At 42.6% G+C, this 19228-nt stretch overlaps 1 protein-coding gene across 3 annotated transcripts in view; it reads right to left on the bottom strand.

Moving 5' to 3' along the window:
- pkn3 (protein kinase N3) overlaps positions 1-19228 on the bottom strand; it is an 87192-nt gene that overhangs the window by 41862 nt on the left and 26102 nt on the right. For all 3 annotated transcript variants that reach the window (XM_080477494.1, XM_080477496.1, XM_080477495.1), the window contains exons 5-11: positions 17324-17475; positions 16497-16716; positions 16241-16423; positions 8815-8924; positions 6199-6342; positions 5945-6020; positions 4818-4977 (exon numbers count right to left, since the gene is read on the bottom strand). In XM_080477494.1, the coding sequence (XP_080333620.1) occupies positions 4818-4977; positions 5945-6020; positions 6199-6342; positions 8815-8924; positions 16241-16423; positions 16497-16716; positions 17324-17475 (1045 nt within the window). The remainder of the gene's footprint in view (positions 1-4817; positions 4978-5944; positions 6021-6198; positions 6343-8814; positions 8925-16240; positions 16424-16496; positions 16717-17323; positions 17476-19228) is intronic.

The following is a 19228-nucleotide window of genomic DNA, read 5'->3' as shown; positions in this document are numbered from 1 at the left end:
AAAAGATCATTGGTGCAGAGCTACCTGATAAACCGAGTGAGCTAAAGTCTGATATAGGGTGGACTCAGACGAGTAGAGTTTGGGTAGACCCGAAAGTCAGCAGAAGTTGTTTCAAGCCACAATGTTTGATTAGAGGACAAGACTCTGCAGTAATGATATTTACCCACAACCGTCGCCATGTTATGGCTGCTGCAACCGTAATCGTGCTTCTCTCACGAGCCTGGATCCTCATGATGTACATTCCAGAGACCAAAGTAGTTAGAACTAAATCTAGCAACAAATGGTGGCAAAGTACTGATCCCAAGAATAAGTATCAAACTAATGCATGGTACCGCTTAATTCACAGCGAGAGGGACTAATCGGACCGATTGCTACGTATATGCCAAAATGCCTGTGTCAACAGCCAACCCCACAGTCGTAGTTGCACCCTGTGACAAGGTCTCAGAATTGTTTCCTGACACGCTGCAATCTAAAGTAAATACTGGACTGCGTGACATCAAAATACCAGGATGGAATGATTCTCATAGCATTCCCTGGAAAGGGAGGAATTTTACACACCTTCTCTCGCGCAATTGGACAACATCAATATTCTTAAAAGGGGTACCGTATCCACCGGAAATGAATGTCACCTGCTATTCCGGCAAGACTGTGTTGTCAGACAGACCCAGCACAGTCGGTTCAATAACTAAGAAGTATTGTCATATTACTCTCTCCCCATGCGTGCGCTTCTCAAATGGTTCGTTTAACACAACTCAAGCCGTTGACGGAGCTTCCTGTGTAGACTTTTTCACAGCACCTGACGCCCTGGGGACTTTACCTCAGGATGATTTCTATTGGATGTGTGGTAATACCATCCACCTGTTCTTGCCTCCTGATTGGCAGGGGCGTTGTACGCCCGTGAATGTCACTGACAGTTCCTTTGTGGTGTATGCAGAGAAAGCGCCGCCCCACTCCCCTAAGCAGAGGAGGAGGAGCCTTGAACTCCACGACCATGGGGCTCAGACGTCCCTGCTGAGTTTAAGGTTTGGAGTACAGGCCAGAAGATCACCTTGTCGTTGTACCCGTGGGTGGGAGTGGGTAAACTGCTGCTGCGTTTTGAAACACAAAACTGGCGAATGGCGCTGTTCATAAATGCAACCACAAGTGCCTTGGAAGGCCTGTCACGGGAGGTGAGTGCCTTGAGGGAAATGGAGCTACAAGATCGAGTTGTGCTTGACTTGCTATCAGCACCCCAGGGCGGAGTTTGTGCCATTGTAGGGGATATTTGTTGTACTTTTATTCCTCACAACGCTGGAGATGAGGGTCAAATTACTTTAGCTTTAAGAAACCTGACTGTGCTGGCTCGTGCTTACACCCGAGACTTTCATCCAGACGATAGTGTCTGGAACCCCTTCACCTGGCTGCTCTCCGGCCCATGGTGGCAGGTAGTACTGAAAACAACCGCCCCGATGCTTGTAATTTTGTTTCTGGGATGTCTTGTTTTCACCTGTGTTTTGCCTTGTATCCAGTCTATGATCTCCAGGATGATTCACAGCTCCATCACCACTACCATGTTGACGCTGACACACCAACCCGACATGTCCAGGCCCAACAGAGATGAGGAGGAGGCTCTCCTCTCCGTGCCTGGTCTTTTTTCATATTCTGATAACTATGACGTGATGCATGTCTAAGAACAATCATTCAAACATTCACCTCTTTGAGTGTAAATCTGTTTGTTTGAGCTGTTTTTGGCACTGTATTTGTTCATGTGATAAACAGGGGGGAAATGTTGGAATAATTCTTCGTAAAGTTATCACATTCACTGTACCAACAGTCTTTCTCATGAATTGCAGAAGTACTGTGTGACTTATGTTTCTCCACTGTGACCTCGGAACGAGATAATAAAAAGAGAGGAGACGCAGAGAGTTTTCAGAGCGGGTTGGAGATTGTAACTGAAACACTCTCTGTCCGTTCTCCTCGCGAGTAAGACCAGAACTTGACTCGGTGTGTGTTCTTTCTTGCAGATTTAATAAATGTCCAGAGGTTGAACCTGACAGCACTAATAATCATACATATGAGTATGACAGCGCCTTGCACAGCTGTAGCCTCCAATGGTGTGTGAATGTGTGTGTGAATGGGTGAATGTGATGAGCTACATAAGTTAGTCCATTTTTATTGGACTAACTTATGTTTAAATTGCTATTATATTTCAGAGTATTGTACTAAATCCATGAAAATGAATCATTTACAAGCAATTTGTACAGGGCTTGCCTAATGATTCTCTTTGCTGCCACCTTAAACCCCCTGCTACCAGAAACCCAAGCGCATAAAAACTGTAATTGCGCGCAGTTAGACAGCTTTCTGTGCGTGCACGCACTGTCTCGTGCTCTCGCTGTGAATTATGTGATTTCTCTGCGCGGTGATGTTGAGTTTCGGCACTTTGGGGGCGGGCATTGCATAGACGGCCTTGTAATCCCCCTCCTTTCTTATCGGTCACTTGTTCCCGTTCAGGGCCAATCAGAGGGACAGTAGGGCGGGTCATGAGAGTGAAAAGTAAGTGGCTGTTTCATGGGAGGAAAAAGAAAGGAAAAAATGTTTTTATGGGGCTATCATGGCCGAGCAAGTAAGTCTTTCACAGTTATCCCTCAGATTTCTTTTGATTTTATGCTGGGACCAATGTATGGAACTCTTTTTTTTACTGTGCCAGCTAAACTGACGTCCGTCCAACGCCTAATTCTCCTTATTCTGAGTTGATTGCAGAAACGTATATCTTTTTTTTTTTGGTAATATTAAAACCCTATTCATTAATTCTATTGAAAGTCTCATTAATTATATTTCTACTTAACTGACTATACTTGAAATTATAACATCAATAAAAATACGCTTTCAGAAACACATTCCTCTGAACTGTTTCAGTAATAAAAGAGGGAGTTGTTGTCAGAGCGCCATGTTGGTCTGGTTTTAACTCCAGGAGATGACAGCTGTTCGTGATGCGTTCAGGTGCATCATGTAAGCCTGCATTCCCACATGTTAATGAGCTGCGGTGCTCGTACAGTAGCGATGTTCCAAGTTAAATATGATTAAAATATGACTGATGTTTAATAGTGAACTGGAACAGGCATGCGCAGCACACGGCAGTGCAGCTCCTACACCGTTCGGCCAGGGCGGTTGGCACAGCTGAAAAACATTTCCTTCGGCCAGAGGAAGCTGGCTGAAGGAAATGACGTCATTTTGTCCGACAGGACCCGCACTGCCGAACTTTCTTCCTGTTCTTATGGAGGATGAAGGGGCCTTTAGGGGCCGGAAGCCGGTTTACCTCCACGAGCTGTTTTTGGCCCATCATCCACACGAGGCGGTGGTTTAGAAGCCCGGAAACATTTTGGTTTTTTAACACGGGTCCCAGAGTGAGTAAATTGTAAAAGCCTGGTGCATGCCGTTCACACCCCGATCAACTGTGGAAAAAGGATGACGTAATCGCCCCCCTCTCTCCTGCCACCGCGGTCCACAATGTCACCAAATAATCACAACAATCAGGGACTAAACGCTATGGTGGAGCTGCAGAAGCTCCTGACGCGACCAGCAGGAGGAGCAGGGCCATAGACTTATAGTACTCTATACTATAGTACTCAGAGTTATATAGAAGTTTATATTACAGGAGTCTACTTCTAAATTCTAAATATGTGGTCTGTCTTCTCCTGTGTTTTTGTTGTGTTTGGTGAGTCACAGCGCCCCTAAAGGCCTGGCATATGTACTACATGCCCTGAAGCCTCGTGTTGAGCCGTGTTCATAGTGAGGTGAGGACGGAATTTGTTTTGAGAATCCCGGGGAGGAAAAAGATGGTTTGGGCTGGTGTGGATGTGGCCTTAGAGTGAAAAGAAATGTGTGTGTTGGATATACAGTAACACAGAGCAGAGACTATTTTCAGTGGATTAATGCACATTTGCTGCTCCACTAAGCATGTGGGGCAGCTGGACATGTGTGCGAGTCTGAGTGAGGATAAACTGCAGCATGTGTTCATGAGGATGAAGGAACATATTAGTAAAGCAGCGGTCTGGAGCCACAGGCGGCTCTGCAGCCCTGCAGCTTTTACACAATTACATACATCATTTTAATGTTGTTGCAGACAATCTTTCAAAGGACTTTAATTTTTCAGTAACGCATGTGATGTTTAAATAAAAAAAATTGTTCAATAGTAAAGTGAAATCTGTCTCATCCCACTAATGTCAAATGCAGTGTAGCGAGAAGCATGAACCATGATAGCCAATCGGAATCCTGGAAACAAACACAACGTCACGAATTGTGACATAAATGACTGCCGATCCCTCTTTAGATGCAATCGGAGACAGAGTTTATCCAGACCTCCACAGTTTTCAAGAATCATCTTTTCTGGTGAGTCGTAGCTGCGTTTATGTGTAAAACGCAGAGAAATACTACAGTTTTTTCAAATACTCGGGTACGTGTAAACGTGGCCTCAGGCTCATGTTTTTAAAGAGAAGTAAGGGATAGAGTGCTTCATGCTAGAACTGGGTGTCCAGCTCCGGTCCTGGAGGGCCCCTGTCCTGCAGGTTTTCATTCTCTCCTTGTTTCAGTTTACCTGGATCTAATGACGATGTCATCCCCAAGGTCGTGAAAAAGCCCATTAACGAGCCCCTCATCGCAATCAGGTGTGCTACAACTGGGAGGAGCTAAACCCTGCAGGACGCCGGCCCCCCAGGACCGTGGTTGAACACCCTAGATTTCTTTTAGTCTGATTTCTTTTAGTTTTGTTCTTTTTTTTCTTCAAATGCTATTAGAAGAAGGTTTGTGTCACAGTGTGTGGAGACGCCACAGAGTCATACCCCGCTGGAGAGGAGCCAGAAGACGAGGGGCCGGTGCTGGGGCCCGTTAACGGGGGGCTGAGGGGCTCCAGAGAGCTGCATGGAGGCAGAATGCTCATCACCAAACGGCCCCATGTGGCAAAGTTCATGTTCATCTGAGCCGCACGCAGGAAGTTCTTCCCTGGTGGAGGGGAGAGGGAGAGAGAGGGAGAGAGGGAGAGAGAGAGAGGGAGAGAGAGAGAGAGGGAGAGAGAGACTGGCTCAACGTCTGATTTATTTTAGTTTTGCTCTTTTTTATAGAGTTGAACTAATGTTTGTTCATACTGGTTTTATATCATGAAAAACTCCATTTGCTTAATAACCGTTGTAAAAAGGTTCAGTCTTGCTCAGGGTTATTGTAAAGGTTTGCAGGTAAATGCAGTAGATACAGTTACATGGACTGCAAGCAATCTGATTCACCATGTAAACACTTCAATTAAATAAGATTGGTCCTATCAGAGTCAGTGGGGTCAAACTGTTTAGGATCTGATCAGAGTCCATGTAAACCACACAAGGGACGAGTTCCCACTGTTGGAGCTTTGTGAGTAATTCTGATTCATGCATGTCGTTTAAAAATGTACAAAAATGGTTGCTATAGGAGACAACTGATACATGCAAGTGTACCTCCTGACCACATTCTGAAGAAAGAAAGTTTCATTGGTATTTCAGTATCTCCAGAGATAGATGCAACAAGCTTTCTAATAAAGTTTTGTTGATTCTCATGTTTCTCAAATTAAATTTGGATTTGGGATCACATGTCAGTGCAAAGCATTGTGGGATTGATCCACTGGCTGTGTTGTGTGCGTATAAACCTGCACGTCATTCAGTTTCCATGTAAACAGGACACTCGGATCTCTCAATCAGAAAGAATCCAGGAAACACAACTAATGACCATTCTTTTTCACTGGCCATGAAGGATTAGGACTTCTTATAATCAGGGTTTTGGGTGTTTTTTCTAAAGAAAAATATGGATGTCATTGAGCTAAATAATTGATTGTAAAAAATGTCTGGTAAAAGTAAGTATTCCGTGTGTTATTACAGCTTGATACCATATGAGAAAGAACTGTAGTTTACAGACTTCCCATTGCATTAGAAAGAAATGCTGGCACCCTTTTCTTTGGGGAAGATCCTCCTCTGCCTCTGGAGTTTGGAGCGGCGCTCAATGACAGGATTAATGAAGGTCACCTGGAACAGAGTGGAGTGGCTGGTTATGACTCATGTAAGGAACATTAACATGTCTGTCTGGACCACACCTTTATCTCCTTTCCTGTGTGTAGAAACTGAACGCACACACAGTATATTATGAAGCTTTATGCTGGTCATGATATGCAGGAACACATGTGTGAGTTGTGGGAATACACACCTCAATGAACAGGATGCCTTGAGGCTCCAGTGGCAGACACATGCCGTGTCGTTGGTTATCCAGGAAGTCCTCCAGCCGCAGAAACTTAATGCCACTTAATGCCCGCCAATCTCTCCAATACACACCGATCTCCAGCTCCCTTGACTACACCAACATACACAAACACGGATAGGAAAGTGCTTCTATTCACCAACAAAAGTCTTATGAGATTATCACAATAAAACAAAACAAACATACTCTTCAAGCAAAATGATTATAACACAAGTTTAAACAGTGTGTTTACCACAAAAGCACATAAACAATGCTACTATTTAACTTCTTCCTTGAAAACAGGCATTATTGAACCTTTACACGAATTGACCGACAAAAAGATCGACTTTATTTCAAGACTTGAAGTCCGACCAGTGAAAACAGCTGTGATCCAGCTGTGGAGCTGTTTGACAAAAATACACTGATGTGGTTGGAAGAACCTCCTTAAGTGAAACACACCTGAGAACAGTTTAAACCTCTTAATGAGTTTATCACAGACACAAAAATGCATGAGACTTTTCTCCTTAGGCCCCATTTACACAACAACGAATACAAGTGAATCCGCAAAACGTTCCTCACTTTTGAGGGTCCATTTACACGACCTGTGTGCAGATTCACTGTATCCACAAAGTTTTTATATCGGCTCCTTCGGTGGAAAGATTCTTTCACGGTGAGGATTCCCCCCTGCAGAAAGTGGCGGAGGCAACGCAATGCTCTTACTGCACATGCGCATATCTCTCCCTCCCTCCCCGTTGAAAATAGTTCCTTCTGTTCATCCACCTCTAAACAAACATGACGGAACCGTAGTACTTGGTCCATATTCTAGTTGTATCGTTCATATCAGTAGTTTAATAGTTAAGACTCTCCCTGATATCATCCGATGCCTCTTCAGTCCATACGGATGTCGGGTTCTCTCCATTTTCTTTATGTTTATAGCCTATTAATCTCTGCACACAAGTCTGTGTGGTTTCATTACAACAACAAGCAACAGCGCCCTCCCGTGGTCAGGCATACTAACTACATCGTTGTCTCTGTGTCCCCTGCTGCAGTGTGAACGCAACACTTTTTTTTCAGGGATTAAGTGTTGTCACATGAAAGAGTTTTGTGTAAACGGGGCCTTATTCTCACTGCACTCGCGTCAAAATGGTTTGTGTGTAAAACATACCAATATCAAAACATCTTCTCAAAGAGAGGAGGAAATAAGGCTGCAGTATATCAGTATCATGTACAACCATCATGATAGGACTTGTGATAAAGAAACAAAGATATGACTTTAGGTATTTGTGCTTTGGGATATGTGTTCATATTAACAGGTCTTTCTCTTATTGAGCCCACATTTAACCACACACCTTGTTTTGTTTGCCGTTTCCACCAGTATTGTTTCAGAAGCAGAGAAGTTTGTTGACTTTGGGATTATTACATTTTTTTTTTTCATAGTTCTTGTGCTCCAGGTTTAATGTAAAGTTGAAATAATAAAGTGAAATATGATCTGTTATCAATACAATGTAGTGCAAGTGGACTCTGACTGTTTATATTTAGGGTGTGAATTCACAGTCCATGGAATTAAATGATTTATTGCGGTTTGAAAAAGGAAAAAAGAAAGAAAGAGGTGTTGTGATGTGTATAGTGTGGATGCTGATATTGCAGAACGTTAACCTGATTTGAGCTGTTCAAAATCTTCCTTTCACTTTAATTTTGAAGGAGCAACTGGAAGCACTTATTGAGGGGATTGAATCCATCACTGTGGTTGTGGTTAAATAAGAGCGAGATCAGATAACAATTTAAAAAACAAAACAAAAACATGAACATTCAGAGATTTTTTTGCCAAATTAGTACTGAAACTTTTATCACCAGTCAAATGATGCGAGTAAATTTACAATTTAGTGACTTATGCATCAAAATGTGAGGAGTCAGTAAACTGAAGATCATGAACACTGCAGCATTGGAAAACTAAAGGAAGATGCTGTGTGTGCGTGCTTAAAACCAGATGAGAGCAGATGTCAGGGGATTAGTAGCGGGATTACATGAGTGCAGTAGGAGTGACAGGGTATCAAACACTCACAGATAAGAAGTCACTTCTATTGTTAACCTATCAGAAACTAATTGAACTGTGCACCATAAGGATACTTGATAAATCTCAGAAACTTCTAATATAAATGCATTGAAATGTCACACATCGGTGAACACAGGGAGAATAGATTCCATCACTAACCAACACCAATTGAATGTGCTGTTTTCCTATTTGTCTAAGCAATATCAACCTGAAATCATGAACTGATCACTTTAGTACAGGATTTCAATCATAACCCATGATGGCCTGAAACAGTGGCACGCAAACACTGTGAACATGTATGTGGAAAAAGTAAAGGAGACGTTTCTTTTCTTCTTAAAAGAACAAAAAGGGAAAGTGTATTTTACCAGTATATTCATCTGATAAGGAGAGTAACATGCCGTTGAGCGCCACCATGTTGCTATGTATAAAAGGACCGGTTCAATGGCAGCCATGCCATGTATTCACCCCCGACTGAAGTTCTGAGGTCTTGGGGATAAAACAACCTGTAAAGTGGTGAATACAGAAAGACTCACCCGCTCCAGCTCGATGCTGAAGTTCTGTCCCCAGGCCTCTTTAGCCAGCTGTCTCCAGGGTGTGCGCCCAACGATCCTGCTGTCCACCTTCAACACGGCGCTGATCTCCGCTGAAACACACAACCACCAAGAACACACACACTGCTGTAAGTATTACTTCAAACTCTGGGAAAACCCAAACATCCACTAAATTCAGTCCAGCCGTTTTAAAATTGCACAGAAATGTTAGAAGTAACCAGAGCTGGAGTACAAGCATGCACATATAGATTGAAATTCAGAAGCCTAATTTCTAGTGTCCACAATGTTGACAGAGTCAAAACATACTCAATTGAAATATGTAGATTGTCTGTGCACAGTCCAGCATGTATAACTATCCCAAGATCTATACTACCTGTCCTCTTTGCATTAAATGGAGACTGGACTGACATCCAGTGTTTCTGGGAGGGATGTTTGAGCTCAAGGTTTTGGAGCAATGGAGCACAGGAATTGGGTGAATTCTTTTCACTTAAAGCTACAAAGGATTCAGGTCTCTTCACATTAGGCTTGACTTCAAAAACACTGAATTCTCCGAGTCGCTGCGATTCCACATTTTGTGACACCCTTGTGTTTTTGGCTCGGAGGTGTATTATAAAGCCGTGAATAAGTGGTAAAGCTCCCAATGTTACACAACGGTTTCACCTTTACACTTTAGAAAGACTTGGTTCACCAATGAAACAGTCAGTCTTTCTGAGGTACTGACCCCCGTCCCTCCACAACATTGGAAATAAGGGGAGATGTGCCCTGGATTGCAGTACCCCAACTAGATGATCCGTCAACCACATAAGTTGCCTATTTATTGTCATCACTTGTCTCTGGACCACACCGTTTCCTTTTAATTTAATAATTTTGCAGCTCCACGTTGGCACCCCGCCACCCAGCAGAATACCTCGTATTGATGGGGAGTGAATAAACGTAACGTTTAAATTTTAAAAGTTACCCGATGACTCGTTATAAAAAGCGAGTCATTTGCAGACTTTATAAAGCCAAATTCAAGTAATGAGTAATTATGTGTAGTAAAACAGCAGGTTGTCATGTTGGCTGACCAGTAGGTCACCAAACTGCACAAGCTGGCGGGAAATACTCAAAACTTGCAGTTAAATTATTAATTTCTCCTCCCCCCACTGTCTACCGTGTGTGTGTGTGTGTGTGTGTGTGTGTTGCTATATTTTATTTGGTATTTTTGATATCAGCATGAATGCAAAGCACTTCTTTGTGGTTTATGTTCTGAAAGAGAAGAATCTATATATATAAAAAAAAAACAGAAAATCAGAAGCCAGTTATTTTGGAGATGGAATTGTTCCATGGTCATAATAAAGAAACTAAAAAATGTAATCTAAATTGTGAAATTTTTCCACACATTCTTCTCATCTGTTTGTTTTAGTCTACTTCTTAATTTTTAGTATTGTACTGTTATTAGAATGTAATGAGTTTTTCACCTTTTTAAATTGTGAAGCACTTTGAACTACATTATATGAATGAAAGGTGCCATATAAAAGTTATTCTTACTATTGTTGTCATTTGTCACATTGTTTTTAAAAGGTTATTGTTCCGTTTCTATTGTTGTGTATTGCTATTCTTTGTAAGCAGACACACAACTATTATGAGTATTGTGTTATGGAGGTGGCAATGACACAATAAGTTAAGGACACAGGGTGATTGAATAAGTTTGTACTTCTTTACACGAATGAGTGGTTTTACAGTCCAGATCACTGTCAGGTACACCAGCTGCACAGCAGAGAACAGGAAAGACTTGGCCCGGGTAGTGAAGACAGCTCAGAAGATCATCGCAGATGACCTTCTGAGCCTGGACGCTGCTGGACACCTGCAGAGGACAGCCACCAAAACCTCTATGGACAGAACTCACACCGGACACCATCTGTTTGCCCCGCTCCCAGCAGGAAAGCCATTCCACAATATAAAAACTTTGAGTAACAGGCTAGGGAACAGCCCCCCGCCCTGCTCATACGCCTGTATAGAACTCTAAGTTCTATATGTCTATGGCCCTGCTCCTCCTGCTGCTGGCGTCAGTAGCTTCTGCAGCTCCACCTTCGCTTGTAGTACATGATTATTGTGGTAAGTAGGTGACATTGTGGGCCGCGGTGGAGGGGATGTCCGGGTGTGAACGGCACATGCCGGGGTTTGAGAATTTCCCCACTCTGGGACCCCGCTCCAAAAACGCCGCCTCATGTGGATGATAGGCCAGGAACTCGTTTAGGTGACCTGGCGTGCTGGCATGTACGGCCCCTAAAAGTCAAGACTATGTTGGGGGCGCAAGTGAGCTCAATGGAGTGAAGACGCACTGCTCAGAGCTCCCGCACATTTCTGCTTAAATCTCAAATTTCAAGGACACTTAAGTTACCCATTGATTTTGTAAAGCTTTCCTAAAGGGTATTACTATCAACAACACAACAAAAAAGTTGGTTATAGCTATCTTTATGGAGTGTAGTCGGGGGAAAAAGTTCAGACAAGACCGCAAAGCAGGAGATGCCAATACCTGCGACTCCTCCGAAGCACAGCATGGACACGACAGCAATCAAAACGGACATCCGAGTCTCCAAACGGCAGGAGATCTCCACCATTATAAGACAACAAATTAAGGACGCCATGGTTGATCATTTCCAGTCATTGAAACAGGAAATACAGGACGTAAAGACGGAGATTAACAGCAACACCACCGCCATTCGGGCGGAGCTTCAAACGTGTTGAAGATGACATGTGGGTCTAGTCTGATGAGATGGTGACAATGCGAAGAACAGTATCTGCTCTCCAAACAGAAAAGAAGGTGGTTAAAGACAAGTGTGAGGATCTAGAGGGGTGAATGAGAAGAGGAAATATACGGAGTATTGGGGTGGCTGAGCTCCAAGGATCCCGCACACCGGAGGCGGTCTCCTCGTCAGGGAAGCGCGGGTGGAGCGCTCCCACCGCAGTCTGATTCAATGGAAGTCTGGTGGCAAACCGCACGCCATCATCGCAGAACTGAGCAGTGAGGGAGACCCTGTGGACATCCTGAGGACAGCACGCAGTGGCGGAGGGAAACTTGTCTACGAACGAAACCCCATCGCCATATTCCCAGACGACACCACCAGTGTCGTGAAAGCCCGCGTGGCCTTCACCGATGTCAGGAGGATGCTCTGCAACAGACCTGAAGGCCGCTATGGGATTCTTCTCCCAGCAAGATTCCGCGTGACTTAAAACGTGGAAAGGGAGTTTGTGGATGCTGCCGAAGCCATGGACTATGTCCAGGGAAACATCCTACAATCAGTGGACGGCAAAATGTGACCGACTGCCATGGTATTTGAGGCAACGCAAAACTCTGTGATTAATATGTCAAGGTGGGCCTGTTTTTTCACCAATTTGTGCAGGAGCCTGGATGTTTATTTTTTAGGTAGTTCGTAGTTGGACCTATTGTGTGTGCGTGCACGTGTTTAGACGTGCAGGGACCACTTGCTCAGCCGTGTACCCTGAATTATAACGTATCCGTTACATGCAAGAATTCAAAAGTGTTCTGCAATGTGCTCAGGGGCTTTTTGAGACGGTGTGATTGTTCCTGTTGAGAGCCTGTTGTTTTTTATTCATGTTACACTATGCAAACAACATTGTGCTGGTATAGGAATACTCATTATGCAGAAGGAACTCTAACTTTATTCAATTTTCAAAAGTGGCTTATCTCAGAGTCATAAGCTAGAACATTAAAGGACTCCACAGCCCTGTAAAACCAAAGAAAATCCTTGGTCAGTTAAAAAAGTACAATTGTCATATTGCATATTTGCAGGAAACACACTTGTCTGATGTTGAGCATGACAAGTTAAAGAAGTCTTGGGCAAACCAGGTATTTTATTCCTCTCATCAGCCTGGTAACAAAAGAGGTGTTGCTATTTTAGTACATCGGCAGGTGGATTTCACTCCATTGAGCATAAAGATCCAGATGGGAGCTATATTTTAGTTAATGGAGTTATTGATGGTGTGCTGGTCTCCCTTTTTAAATTTATGCTCCTAATGAGGACGAGCCAAACTTTATACATAATATTTACAATTTAGTGCTCCAACTGAGCTCAGGTATATTACTGTCAGGAGGGGACGTTAACATGCCCCCACACATGGATAGACAGACCAGCTCCAAAAGCCTCGTGTCTCAAATGAGCAAAGCTCTAAACCTCTAAAGCTCAAAAAGGCCTTTATCAGGGGCCGCATAATATCATTTGCAAGTGCCAAGAAAAAGAAAAAAGAGGCAAGACAGCATGAATTGGAGAAGAGTGTACATCTGTTAGAACAACAACAGAAAAGGACAGAAACAGTGGATGTGCTCAGTGAGCTGAAATCACTGCGCAGAGAACTTGGTAGCTTGGTCACTGGAAGAATAGAGGGTAATTTGAGATTTACTAAACAGAAATACGATGAAAATGGCAATAGGGCACCTAGACCATTGGCATTTAGGCTTGAGAAGGAGCAGTCTTCAAACATAGTCCAAAAACTAAAATGTGACAGAAAGACAATCACTGACCAAACTGCGGACTGCTTTGCCATCTTTATATAAATCTCTGTATAAAAATGCTGACACATGTAAAGAGGACAATTTAATATCAGATTTTTAAAAAAGTATCCAGATTAAAACTCTCCCTGAATCAATTAGATGAACCAATTCAAGAAGAAGGAAGTTAAACAAGTGATAACAGATTTAAAATGTAATAAAACCCTGACGGCTTTATTAACCAATTTTATAAACTATTCAAAGAAAAGGTGTCTCTCCTAATATGAAAGGCTTACCAACATGCATTGCAAACTAAAACCATGGAATAATTCCTGGAATAATGTTGCAATTGTCATAATACAAAAGGAGGGAAAAGATCCCGCAAATTGTCAATCATACAGACCGATATCATTATTTAACATGATTGACGTATTCTTACAACAATATTAGCCAAACGTCTGTGTAAAATGATTACAGAAGTTATACACCCGGACCAGACGGGGTTCATGACAGGAAAGCATGATGGGGATAATGTTTGTAGGCTTTTGAATTTGATGTCCCGTTCAAAAACTAAACAAGAAGCAGCTTTGATATTGTCTCTTGATTTGAACGTGTATCCTGGCAGTACTCAACACAAACACTGGATAGATTTCATTAAATGGATACAAATGTTATGTTCTAACCCATTGGCTGCAGTAAAGGTGAATGGAACCATGTCTAACAGGTTCACAGCAGAACGCAGCTGTCTCAAGGCTGCTCACTGTCGCCCCTGCTGTTCAATATAAGTATTGAACCTTTAGCACAGTTAATTAGAGACTATGATATCCAGGGATTTTCAATAAATGGTCAACAACATAAGTTATCTGTTTATGCTGATGATGTACTGTTATAAATCTCCAATCCAGCAACAACAATTCCCCACCCTAAGGACCTAATAAGTAATTATGGATATTTTTCGGGTTACAAAGTTAATACTGACAAACACTCGCAATGGACATTGTAGGAAATATATCACAAACCGTTAAGGACCATAGCAGCTTTAAATGGCCTAAAGAAGGTATTCAATACATGGGCATTGAAATTCCTCCATCACTAATTGAACTGTATAATACCAACTACAAGATGATAATAGGGAACATTAAAAAAGATGTGGAACATTGGACAGTCCTGCCTCTATCTCTCTTAGCACATTCATAAGTATACTTTCTATTCGACCTACCACGACTCGTATCTCTTTCAGATGCTGCCAATAAACATGCCAAATTCTACATTTAATGAATTAGACAAGCAGTTTTCCAAATTTATATGGCAAGGCAAACGCCCGAGGATCAAGCAGCAAACCCTAAAATGATCAAAGTCCTCTCAAGGAGGACTTGCTTTCCTAAATCTTAAAGATTATTTCTGGGCAGCTCAAATAAGAGCCCTGACTGTGTGGATGCAGGACTGGTCTGACACCCGTTGGCTCGATATTGAAAAGAGTTTGTATAACAGACCTTTGGAGGCTCTGCCTTTCTCGGACATTCCATTTATAGATATGATTATGGCTGAATGGACCATGATTACACTAAAGATCTGGCATCAAATAAAGCAGTCATTTGGATTGCCAAAAGAAATTTCAGCTCTTTCTGATATTTCCTCCCTGCAAGGCTTTATCCCGTCTATCGCCAATAAGGGCTTTAAAACTTGGTCAACTTGTGGGCTCAGCAAACTCCAGCACCTTGTTGGGTGTCTGAAGTCCTTTGAGCAATTGAGAGGTCAGTTTCAGCTTCCTTCCTCAGATTTCTTTAGATATTTACAATTGAGGAGCTTTTTGACAAAACAAAGAATGAAAAAAAGTGTTAGAACCATCACCTGTTGAGGCTATTCTTATACAAATACAAGGTAATTGGCCTCCTAAAGCAATAAGCAATTTTCACAAGGTATTTCTAAATTTGAATACAAATAATACTTCTAATATAAGGATAAGGTGGGAGGCTGAGATCGGCACTGAAATTACTGAAGAGAAGTGGGAGGAAATTTGCTCTGCCCCTGGTGCCCGACTCGGCTTCGTGGAGAGAGTTTAAATGGAAAGTATCAACAAGATACTTCAGGACACCTGAAATTACTTCAAAAATGAATCCGGTAAATCCTCATACTTGTTGGCGAAATTGTGGTACTGATCTTGGGAGTCATACTCATATTTTGTGGGGGTGTCCAAAGATTGGTCCCCTCTGGAATTATGTTTTCACTGCCCTCAACAAAGTACTTAGGTAATCATTGGATAAAGTGTCACAGACGGCCATTTTAGGTTCAATTCCTGATGGGTTTGTGGGAAATAGCAGAAACTATCTGCTAAGAATCTTGCTGACAGCTGCAGTCTGACCCACCCATTTATTCCAATTGGATTGAGATTGTAAGAGAAATTTATCGGATGGAAGAAATGACTTATTGTTTGAGGCTTCTGAGCATTGTTCCTTAAAAGATGGAGTCCCATGTTGGATTTGCTCTCCTAAAAAGATGAGCAGTTTGTTGTGTTTTGTTTTGCTTATGTTCTGGTATATTTGATTATACTTTTATTTATGTCTTGTCTTATTATTTGTGTAATACCTGTATATTGGCATGCACTTATAAAGTGTTTATTAAAGTGTAAATTGAGTTCTAAAAAAAAACAAAGTCAAGGCTATGTTAACAGTGCAGACAAAAGTGTCTCAAATGAGACCTTTGTGTAATATGTGAAGCATATCTGATTTTTAATGAGTCTTCACAGCGTAATCTGACCAAGGCCACTTTCATATCTGGTCTTAAATACATATCCATTATGCTGCACTGTTGATATGGAAGTCTGATGGCAGTCAGATTTAAATGACTAAAACTGTGTATTAGACATGAGGACCTTCAGGTGAAGCAATGCATTGTGGGTGTGTAGCAGCACAGACTTACAAGACAGCTCCTCAGCCTTGGTGGTCTTCCCGTTAATGCTGCGTCCTGATAGGCCAACTCTAACCTTCAGAGACTTTGAATCCAACAGGCTCCCGGGTGTCGTTGGGACGGCGGGCACACGGCACCGTCCTGGGACAGACTCCAGCAGGTCCTGACAGCCCATCAGACACACTTCCAGTCGACCTGGAGGGACAGACTTTAATCACTCTGGAGGTCTCAACGGTTCAAAAACAAGAGATCAGATGAAACCACTGACCTGTCAGACTGGCTGGTTTGAAGAAGGAGGAAGACGATGAAGACAACGGAGAACAGGACTGTTTCTTTTGAGTGCCAGTAGAAGGCGACAACCCCACCATGAGCTCCTTTCTGATGGCAGTGTGTGCAGGGTAGTCCACAGGAAGCTCTCCTAGACGTCTCTCCAGGGACAGACGCAACAGGTCCACCTTCTGACAGGACTCCTGCATCTGGGCCTGGGCCTGAGAAACCAACAGACAACACTCTTAGGAAAAAAAAAAACCCCACTAGGCATCCCTCATCAGCCTGCTCACTGCTCTTCGTTTTGGAGATGGTCTGACCCAGACGTCTAACAATCACTGTCTTTTCCTTCATACACATCCTCAAAATATTCTTTCAGTCCAAAAAATGTATGAAAGGTCTTTCCGAAAGGTCCTCGCTCCAAACACAAATCTGCAGTTACATTTATCCTTGTGTCCTTGTGAACAGATTGAGATCAGAATGGATTTCTTGGACCAGATCATCAGTGGACACAGGTCCATTTTCTATAGTCCCACCTTCTAGGGCAGGTCGTCATGTTTTATGGAGGTCAAGAGCATCAACACAACACTTTCAGACCATCTGAGGCACATTATAAAGAACTAACTTCTTTTTCTATTACTCTAGCTTTACACCACTCAGCTGTAACATAATGTCTGTGATTATGTAGATCTTCCTCCTAAGATTAGCCGTGAGCCACAAAGGAAAGGACTCCATGAGACCTTCGAGGTTCTGCTGTGGCATCAAGACATTAGCAGGAGTTCTTTGAGATCCTTAATTAAAAGTGACAGTTTTCTTACTCATACCAACCTCTGCAAGTATTCGGCGGTCAGGAATTTTATTCCCACTTAGCTTTTTCACCACATTTTTGGCTCCTTCTGCTACGGCTGATTCGATCTTCATGTGGTGTCTGAGTTCTGCCAAGCGCAACTCCAGAGGGCTGATGACATCCACAGCCTGACCTAAGAGCAGAGGCAACGTTTCAGTGGTAACAAATGAATGGTCTCTTGAGACATTTCACGGATATTTTCTTATTGCCACCAAATCACAAATTTTGGGAATAATATTCAAAATGAAATCAAGCAGCAAGAGAGAGCAAGCAATGGCATACGCTGTATTTTTAAAGAGCTCTGCTGAAATTCTATTGAAAAGTTTTATTTAGAACATCATAATTCAAAGAGGAAGCGACAGTATCCGTGAGGCATCGTGGTACCTTAGAGGGTTAAAAAAAAATATAGATCATCTTCACACAATAATAATAAAAAAGAAAACAATAAGGGGTTAGAGCCATTTGGACCCGTTTCCCACTGAGCATAACACACTGGGAGCCACACAGACGCAAACTCAGCAGGGGTGCATCTTGCACCGGCTCAGATGCGGTCTTCAGAAATACGTTTTTCAGAAATATATTTCTGAAAACAAATTAGCCATGAAGTTAAAACGCTGCTTCATAGACGACGGCTTAGAGTCAGGTGCTCGTTAACATGTCAGAAGCCCGCCTTCCAACATGTTAACGAGCTGCGGGGCTCGTACAGTAGCGACGTTGCATGATAAACATGATTAAAATGTGACTGATACAGTCATTAGCAAGGTGGAATGTTTCTTTTTGGGGGGGGGGGTTACTATACTAAATATATATGGACATATACTAGATATATGAAACATAAAATATTAATTACAAATATGTAAAAATACATTCTAGAGGATTTATCTTCTCAAAAAAAATTCTGAAATGAGTCATCCGCTGAAGGCCTCTTCCTCCTCCATAAGAACAGGAAGAAAGTTTGGCAGTGTGGGTCCTGCTGAACAAAATGACGTCATTTCCTTCGGCCAGCTCGCTCTGGCTGAAGACATTTGTTTCAGCTGCTGCTCTGCCGTGTGCTGCGCATGCTTGTTCTCGTTCGCTCATGACTATCAGTCATATTTTAATCATATTGAGCTTGTAACATTGCTACTGTACGAGCGCCGCAGCTCGTTAAAATGTCGGAGAGCAGGCTTTTGTGATGCACCTGAACGCATCACGAACAGCTGTCAGCTCCTGCAGTTGATACCGGACCAACAACTCTCTCTTTTATCACTGGAACAGTTCAGAGAAACCGCTCTCCAGCACCGCGGTTTTTCAACAAGGTTCAGACGCTCCTCTCAGTAACAGGAGAGGCGATGGACGCTGCAGTTTTCCGCTGTGTCACAGATAAAGGAAGCTGACAGCTGCAGCTGCTGTGAGCTGAGGCTACAACTTCAACGTTTTTCGCACCACGACTGTTGCATAATGATATTACATCTGTACGTTGTTCACAACCCCTCCTACGTTTCACCGCACTCTCTGTAGTTGGACCGTGCAACCCAGTTGGGTCTCGGTGCGCTTTGCCGTACCGTACCGCTCCGCTCAGGGATGTACTGCAGTGGGATCGAGGCTCAAGGAGCTGCAGCAGAGGGACTCTTTTCTATAAGCTATTTAGTGTTTTGGTACTTAAATCCTGTTAAAATGACTTAAATAATATTTTGCAGAATTGCCTTTGTTTTTACCAGGTGTAATTGATATGTTTTTTCACTTGAAATAAGTCTTCAGTATTATGAGAATTATTTGATAGTGTTTTGTAATTTTAACTTTACTTTTCTTGTCATGATTCCCTGTTCATGTGAAAGCTTCCTCAAAAGCCAGGCAGTTTAGTTTTTATGTTGCAAGAGTGCACTTTATCAGTGTTGTTATTTACC

This window comes from Lipophrys pholis (genome assembly GCF_963383615.2).
Source record: "Lipophrys pholis genome assembly, chromosome: 12".
Taxonomy (NCBI): Eukaryota; Metazoa; Chordata; class Actinopteri; order Blenniiformes; family Blenniidae; genus Lipophrys; species Lipophrys pholis.
The sequence above is the reverse complement of the archived record's forward strand: the minus strand, read 5'-3'. Positions and strand labels throughout refer to the sequence as shown.